Source organism: Typha latifolia, chromosome 14 (assembly GCF_019914945.1).
Source record: "Typha latifolia isolate L0001 chromosome 14, TyphaL0001v2, whole genome shotgun sequence".
NCBI lineage: Eukaryota > Viridiplantae > Streptophyta > Magnoliopsida > Poales > Typhaceae > Typha > Typha latifolia.
In genome coordinates, this window is record NC_133099.1 from 4,073,416 (window position 1) to 4,082,093 (window position 8,678).

The 8,678-nt window shown below is 33.0% G+C and overlaps 1 protein-coding gene across 1 annotated transcript; it reads left to right on the top strand.

The window, feature by feature from the left end:
- The first annotated feature begins 4,125 nt into the window (after positions 1–4,125).
- Positions 4,126–8,152, top strand: LOC140801371 (probable L-gulonolactone oxidase 6). Its single transcript, XM_073156449.1, has 3 exons — positions 4,126–4,900; positions 5,920–6,175; positions 7,163–8,152. Exons 1-3 carry the CDS (start codon positions 4,217–4,219, stop codon positions 7,975–7,977), a joined length of 1,755 nt encoding a protein of 584 aa, XP_073012550.1. The 5' UTR covers positions 4,126–4,216; the 3' UTR covers positions 7,978–8,152.
- Positions 8,153–8,678: the final 526 nt, after the last annotated feature.

The window sequence follows — 8,678 nt, forward strand, 5'->3', positions numbered from 1 at the left end:
ATATGGTGTTATATACAAAATTTTCTAATATTTTAAAAATTTTCAGTAGTAATTATGTAAAAATAAGAAAACTTAAAAATAGATAACTCGTAAAACCATGAAAATAAATTGTTACTCAAATTTATAAGACGATTGAATCAAACTTTGTTTCCTTCTTCTCTATTTTTTAAGAAAAGTCCAACAGACGCAATTGAGTATCGTGATATTAAAGGAATCTAGTAATGGATAAAGCCAAATCCAAGGCAAGCAATTCTATTGTACGACTTGTTTAATTTATTCTCAGAAGAAAGGTTATTTTTGTCTTATTCACGTATCAACTTCCCATTGGTGGGATTTGAAACGCTGCACTCAGTCCCCGCGTAGATCCTAGCTTTATTAAGGTTTGGCACAGATTTTTCTCTCTTATCTCGGATGGGGGAGGCTTTTCCCTTGCTACCGCCGGCGAGATTCCCCTCCCATCCCCTAGCTCGGGTGGTTAGGGGAGAGAAGAGTTTTCTACCGCTACCCTGCTTGACCAAAGGTGTTAGCCCTATTTGTACTTCAAGTTTTCTTTTATCTTAGCTCAGTGCGTACCATATCCGTCTTTTAAAAATATAAAGTTTGAAACTATTTTAAACTTGGTATTTCTTTTCAAGATTCTTATGGTCTAGAAGTTCATCCACAATTAATATAAAAGTTGTAGATAATTATTTCATCGATTTTATCTTATTGGTTTCAAAAAATTTGGACATCCGATGGTTATCTCTAAAATACTTTTGTTTAGAACTACGTTAAACTGAAAGTTTGTAGTTTAAGTATGATAACTATGTGATTGGTATTTTTTTTCTTTTTCTTCATTTTCTTCTTGTTATTGTTATGTTAAGAATTAGATCTAGACCAATTTGGATATAAGAAAATTATAAAAATTTAAGTGGTGGTAGTCTCGTGAGTTTGAGTTCTAATGGCTCTTATTTCGTCTAAATCGGAGGTCAGGATGAAAAAATATAAATAAAAAAGTATAGTAAGATTAGAATAGGGTAGAATAATAAATATCTGACTTTATGGCGGTCGTCAGAGGGTGGTGAACGACCAAAGTTGGTGGTCGAAGTTCGTAAGGTAGGTTCCTTATAGAATTTTGAAGAGAAAGTTGTAGATCATGATATCACCAATTTTATATAATCTGTTTCATAATATTTGGACATTAAATAATTATATTATGAATATTTTTTTAATTCTATGCTAAACTTAGATTTTATAATTTAAGTACGAAAACTATACGACTCATATCTTATAAATATTTTTCAAGAACTACGCATAGTTTTTCTGAATGTTCATAGTTAAAGTACAAATTTTATACATAAACTATAAAATTTCATTCCCGCACAATTTTGAAAATAAATTCAAAAGATAATTATCTGATGTCCAAAATTATGAAACTCATTGGATAAAATCTTTGACATTATAATCTAGAACTTTTGTATTCAAGGTTTCTTTAAATTTGAAATCTATCTACAATGGAACTAGGAATTCATAATTTAAGTACGGAATTTATTTGCAACATAGATTAAGTTCTTTTCTTAAAATATTAATTAAAGAGTTTTTATTTATTTAAATTATTTCTAATTAGTTTCTTACTATATTAATTAATTAAGAGCAATTAAAGTTATTTGTATATAAAAAATAGAAGGAAATTAGGAGCAGCAAAAAAAGAAAAAAAATAAAAACAAAGTAGAAAAACTAGCAACATCACAAGAAGCAAATGAAGAAGAAAGTTTATGAATTATTTCTCTCTTATATTGTGTTATGATCCAAACACATGAGTTAAGTCGAATCAAGTCAAGCCGAGTCAAGTCGAGTCGAGTCAAGTTACTTAGCTTTATGTTATTATTTTGAAGTTCAAATAAATTAGATAATCCCATGTGGATCTGATCCACTAAAGATTTTACTCCTATAAATAGGGGTGGAGATGTTTTAGCTAATTATCAATTGAAGAAATCTAAGTTTAGCTAAGTTATTATTTTCATCATTATCTTTTATCTAGCCGTTAGATCGCTTTATCTTTCTAGGAGTAAATCATAGCCGTAGAAACATTCCAACTTTCTAAACTCTAGCCACATTTCTTCTTTAGTAGCCACTCTACCCTACGGTAGTCTAACACCACTCATGGCCGTTCGCCACCCTCCGACGACCGCCGTAATATTGGATATTTACCGTTCGTCCTCTCCTGACCTATCTCCTATGTTTTATTTTTAACTTTTCATCCTGACTTTTGATTTAGATGAAAAGCCATTAAAACCCTAACTCATGAGGCTATCTCCACTTAAATTTTTATAATTTTCTTACGTCCAGATATGATTCGTAACATATTATCCTATGAGTATTTAATAAGCATTTAAATGACAAAAGAAAAATCTTGGAAGAAATAATAGAAAGAAGAATGGAAACCACGAGTAAAAAACCAAGTGACTTTTTGTGCAAAGAATCCAAAAAAGTATCCAATTCCATTAGTACAAATTTCTTTACGCCAAAGCCATGTTCTACATGTGACTTAGAAATTAGACCGTGCAGTACTCATACTCGGTGTTAATACATACATTTTTACGTTCACAAGATTGATCAATTTATTTTGAGACATTTTTTATAGTTGGAAAAAGTATTCAGAAAATGTACGTAAAAAATAATAATTGTTTGGAAGTCTAAATATAATTATTCTTAAAAGTAACTCAGAATTTTGTCGAGAATTTAAATATAAAATGGAGAGGTTAAATAATAAATATTCATATGTAATAGGGTGTGAACGGTAATAAAAATAAGACACATGGATATTTAATAACTTTACCTACTTAGTTTCTTTGATACGAGATCAACTAATTAAAATTAGGAGGTCACTAAATAATATTATATAACTAAGAAATGGCAATCATAAGCAGGAGAAACGATAAGTAAAGAGTAGCGTGGAAGAGAGAAACGGGAGCTAATCTTACAATATAATCACAACCCATTTTTGCTAATTCGAGGCATTTCTACAGTTAACACGTTTTCCCAAAGTCAATGTAGTAGTTGATGGATTTAATATAAATCAAATTAACCAACAAGATTGACTTCCAAAACTAATCACGATCCCTTATTAGATATTAATATATATTTAGATATTCTATAGCTATTATATGTCAAAATGTAGATAACTCCCGTCTCTTATTCTAATTTTTTAAGAGAAGTTAAGGAGAAATTCTCCTCTTGAGAAGATAGGATATAGCACACGTAATTAATTTAATTGGATGTTAATTAATCATGACTATGGATGCCAAAAATGATTTGCATATTTGCTTTAACACATAAACATAAGATCACAAAAGAAATTAAAAAAAAATTATTATGCAAATTTATAGGACAATTGATAAAGTAATTGATATCTTAGTTTACATAATTGCCACCGAAATCTTTCAAAATATTATTATTGCCACTATTAAAAAATATTAGAATTGTTATTAAAATTTTTTTGACTCTTTATCAAATACTATTATGGTTAATTTTTAATAAGATATTTCTAAGATTGTTATTAAAATTAATAAACACATATCAATTACTAAAATACACTCATTATTTATTCACTTAAGGAATACCTAAAGTAAAGGAGCCCTTTTAAATTGTAAAATTTTTATCAATAATTTTTATCTCATATAAATTAAGATACATTTTATTGTACTATTGTATTTGGTATATTATTCGATAGCTTTAAATCTATTTTTAATAATCTATCCAATGGCAAAGTAGGCATTTTCTAGATCTAAGTTGTGTTTTATATATGAGTAATTAGATATAACTAGCGGAATGACTATTTTAAAAGTTTTCATCGGTAATCGCGTAAACATCTCTCTACATGAAACTATTTTGGTTCGGAAATAAACTAATTATAAGACTAATCTAAAATAGAACCGGATGGAATCGGATTCTTATTTTTCTCTTCTTTTCATGGAAAGAGTCGTGGAGACGATTGAGTGCCGTAGTAATAGAGGAGTCTAGTCAGCGAATGAATCCAAATTCAGGGCAAGCAATTCTATCGTACCACGTGTTTTATTGTCTCAGAAGAAAGCCAAGTTAATTCGCAAGCTCTTGTTCACAGATCAGCTTCCTCCAATGGTAGATAGCCGTGGACTTTGGGCCCTTCCACCATATAAGGTTGGAAGAGGAGACAGCTCTTCAACTACAACGCCATAACTCGGATCTCCAATTAGACATGAACGCCAACGCAATGCAGGAACTCACGGGAGTTACTCTCCTGCTAGGCTTCCTACTTTTGGCCAATCTTGCCTCTCCAAGCCCGCCACCGGACCCGATAGTGTGCTCCTCGGGCACAACCAATTGCACCGTCAGCAACGCCTACAGAACCTTCCCCGACCGCTCCACCTGCCGCGCCGCCGCCGCCGTCTTCCCAGCCTCCGAGGAGGAGCTCGTCGCGGCGGTGGCGGACGCCGCGGCTCGCGGGAAGAAGATGAAGGCGGCGACGAGGTACTCGCATAGCATTCCGAAGATAGCTTGCCCCGGAGGGGACGGCGGCGTTATCGTTAGCACGAGGCGCCTCAACCGTATCGTAAGCATCGACGCGAACGCGATGACGGCCGTGGTTGAGAGCGGAGTGGTGCTGAAGGATTTGATCGAGGCGGCGGGGAAGGCGGGGCTGGCGCTGCCCTACGCGCCGTATTGGTGGGGGTTGACGGTCGGCGGGATGCTGGGGACCGGCGCCCACGGTAGCTCTTTAACGGGGAAGGGGAGCGCCGTGCATGAGTACGTCGTCGGGATTAGGATCGTCACGCCGGCGCCGGCGGATGAAGGATATGCGAAGGTTAGGGTGTTGGACGTTACTAACCCTGACATGGATGCGGTTAAGGTTTCTCTTGGAGTTCTTGGAGTCATTTCTCAGGTACATAGTCGTCCAATGTCAAGGGGTAAATTTAAAAAGATTAGGGGATTTTACGCAACTAAAGTCAAGATTTACGTTAATCTCACTCACCTAATTAAAACTATAAACCTTTTCATCTTATTTGACTAATATATTCTTTAGCGACAAAGTTATTAGATGAGGTCAAAAGCTTATCCAATTATCTACCAATTTGCCTCTAAATGATTATCTTTAAATTTATAATTTAGATTAGTCAAATATAATAATAAAAAGTATCAGTGTGAATATAATCATAAGAAAGTAAATTATATAAATAAAACTATAAGGGAGTGAAGTGAATTATGCATGACCACAAGAGGGTAAAATATAATTTTCTCCAAAATATTACTATAATCCCAGAATTTTTTTTTCATGATTTAAGTTTAGTTTTGTTCTGATTAGTTATATTTAACTTATATTTTCAAATAAGCCTACTGATTTTGGTGGGAATTCTGATATTTTAGAAATATAGTTGCAATTATGAAAGCTTTTTTTTCTTTGACAATTATGATAAACAAAATAGCAGCAATTGTGTAAAACTAGCTTCCTACAATTTATTTGTTCAATGAAAAACTATAGGTGGTATTTCTATACAACATTGATAGGAACGTAAGGATAATAATATGTATAAAAGTTATTATATTTGAGTGTAATTAATGTTAGCATATAAAATATAAATTTATCGTTACTTAAAATTTTAGAGCAATTCGTGAGTTAACATAAATTAATAACTATCTCCTTAACAAGAAAATTGATCTATTATTTTAATTCTTACGGGTAGATATTTAAATCTTGATATAACTTTAAAAGATAAAACTGTCATGTAAGTATGCAATAATTCTAGAATTACGAAGAAATTTTTCCTGTATTGTTCGCGCGCATTTCGTTGTATTCATGTTTGCCTCCAACCCTCTTCCTCTCTTGGAAAAACCAAGGCTATGTCACTAATGACTGAGTGAACCATCAATCGCTTACTCGATCTATCTCTTTGGTAATTTCAGGTGACATTGGCATTGCAACCATTATTTAAGCGTTCAATTACCTTCTCCGAACGCAGTGATGACAACCTGCAAGAATTGGCCGTCACCTTCGGCAATCAGCACGAGTTTGCCGACATCGCATGGTTTCCTGGCCACCGCAAAGCTCTCTACCGGATCGATGATCGTGTTCCTATCAATGCGTCAGGCAATGGCCTTTTTGATTTCATTGGCTTTCGATCTACTGCGACATTTGTAACAACAGCCAATAGATTAACAGGTACTATTTTTTATGTAAATTTTTTTTATCTTGGGTTTATTATTTATTCTACGGGAAAAGATTACTATTAAGAATTGTAAGAATAAAAGGGAATTATGCTCATACTCGGTCACGTTAGACTCATCCACTTCTTCTATCCATTTTAATATTCAAATTTGTATTCGTATCTAAGTAGTTTATATGGGTATGCGGAAAGAAAAAACATCCGAATTAATACTTGGCATATCATTTCATTTAAAATATATAAAAATTATGGTACAAGAGATTTTCTTTATACTCTTTATTTGAATCTCTAATCTAACTTTTGTATCTATTTGTTGATTGCCTAAATATTTTAGTAATTATACTACGCACAGTTATAGATTTCAAAATAAATATGAATATATCCAATAATCCATTTATATTTATGACTATATTTAGCGGACATATAATTAAGTAATATGTTTACTATCCATATTCTTATTTATATCTGAAAGAAAAAAGAATATGGATATAGATGTAATTTTACTACTATCTCAAACATTTTCACCATTATTTTTATTATTTTGGAAAGATTGTTCTTTACATATCATTTCTTTTGTTATCTTTCTACTTACTTATATACCCTCTCCGAGATTGATATTGGAGTGTATCATCCCTTAAAAACCTGTCTTTTCTCGGATACCTTTAAATATATTTTCTTAATGATAAAATTGTCCTAAATATATTTTTCTCAGTTAAAATATATATTTGCCTCTTCGTGTATTAATTATTACTATTTAAACTTATAGTTGTAAAAAGAAAATTAAGTTGAGAGTATTATCTAAATAAAAACCATAGATTTTGAACTGTATATGTACAAATATGAAATCTAAAGTGTTTCCTAGTCCAAAACTAAAAACAAGATCAAAAATATTATAGTATGTGAACTGTACAATATTTTGCAACTTCTATGTAACCCTATCATGACTAGCTCTAATGATATTTTCTCAACTCAAATATATGAAGAGGAAGGTCTAGAGGCCACTCGCAACAGTGACGGCAAATGCGCCGATGCTACTTTGATAAACTCAGTAATCGCTCTTGCTGGATACGGCTTAACAAACGATGGTGTTTTGTTCAAGGGTTATCCAGTGATTGGTTACCAGAATCGAATGCAATCCTCAGGGGGTTGCATCAGTAGTCCAGAGGATTCGCTCATCACTACTTGCCCTTGGGATCCAAGGATCAAAGGCGAGTTCTTCCACCAGACAACCATTAGCATTGCACTCTCTAAAGTCAAGGCCTTCATCCTCGATGTCCAAAAACTACGTGATATAAACTCAGAAGCTCTATGTGGCATCGAGCTCTACAATGGTATCCTCATGCGGTATGTTAAGGCATCAACCACATACTTAGGTAAGCAGGACGACATGATAGACTTCGACATAACATATTATAGAAGCCATGATTCGATGGCTCCAAGGCTTTATGAGGATGTGATGGAAGAAATTGAACAGATGGCATTGTTCAAGTACGACGGACTACCGCACTGGGGGAAGAATCGAAATATCGCCTTCGATGGCGTGATCAAGAAGTATGCAAAGAGTGAGGAGTTTGTGAAGGTGAAGGAGAAATATGATCCTGATGGATTGTTTTCGAGTGAGTGGAGCGACCAAGTGCTTGGAATAAAAGGGAGAACAAACATAACCAAGGAGGGGTGTGCGCTAGAAGGATTGTGTATTTGTTCTGAGGATAAGCATTGTGCTCCTAGTAAGGGATACTTTTGCCGGTCTGGGAAAGTTTACATGGATGCAAGAGTGTGCACTTATTTGAAAGTATAAGAAGAATTGTATCATAAATTTACTACTGAATGATTTGTGTGTGTGTGTTTAATTTCTTTTTTTTGGTGTGTATGTGTGTGACTTTGAGTGCTTGTTTATGTGTTAGTATTATATATTATGAAGATATGATTTGTAACATTACTTTGTTATCTAATAATTTAAATATTTAGATTAATTTGGTGATTTGACGTGACATTAAAGTGAGATACATCACAAAGGAATGATATATAGTAGTAATCTGACGGTGTCCTAGTTGAATTAATGCCTTCTAATGTGCACCTAAGATTCCGACTCATATTGTTAACCTCTTTAACCATCTTAGTACTAACCCATTTGTATATGGTGTTGATTTATTACTTAACAACTTAAAATTTTGAATCAACTGATTTTTTTAACATAATAAAAAACAGAATTGCAGTTTTAAAGAATATATTCAGAGAGATAGACGAGTTTGTGTTAAATGGTATCTTATCTTTAGTAAATAAAATCAAAGCTTCAATTACTTTGCTAATGAATTTATTGAGTATTAGATGTGAGAGTTTAGTCTCACATCATCGAAAAAAGAAGAAAAAAAGTAAAACAATAATAGCAAAAAAATTTCTTTATGAGTTTATGTGCAGAATTATATAATAAGCGTGCAGAAATTCACCTACTCCAATATATTTGAAAAATAAACCAATTGCAAGAGCCATTATTCGTGG

What these genes read in the sequence shown, in the direction of transcription:
- LOC140801371 (XM_073156449.1), top strand. Translation starts at nt 4,217, where the DNA reads ATGAACGCCAACGCAATGCAGGAACTCACGGGAGTTACTCTCCTGCTA. An exon ending in TTCTTGGAGTCATTTCTCAG is followed by an intron (nt 4,901 to 5,919) that starts GTACATAGTCGT and finishes TGGTAATTTCAG; the next exon opens with GTGACATTGGCATTGCAACC. An exon ending in AACAGCCAATAGATTAACAG is followed by an intron (nt 6,176 to 7,162) that starts GTACTATTTTTT and finishes AAATATATGAAG; the next exon opens with AGGAAGGTCTAGAGGCCACT.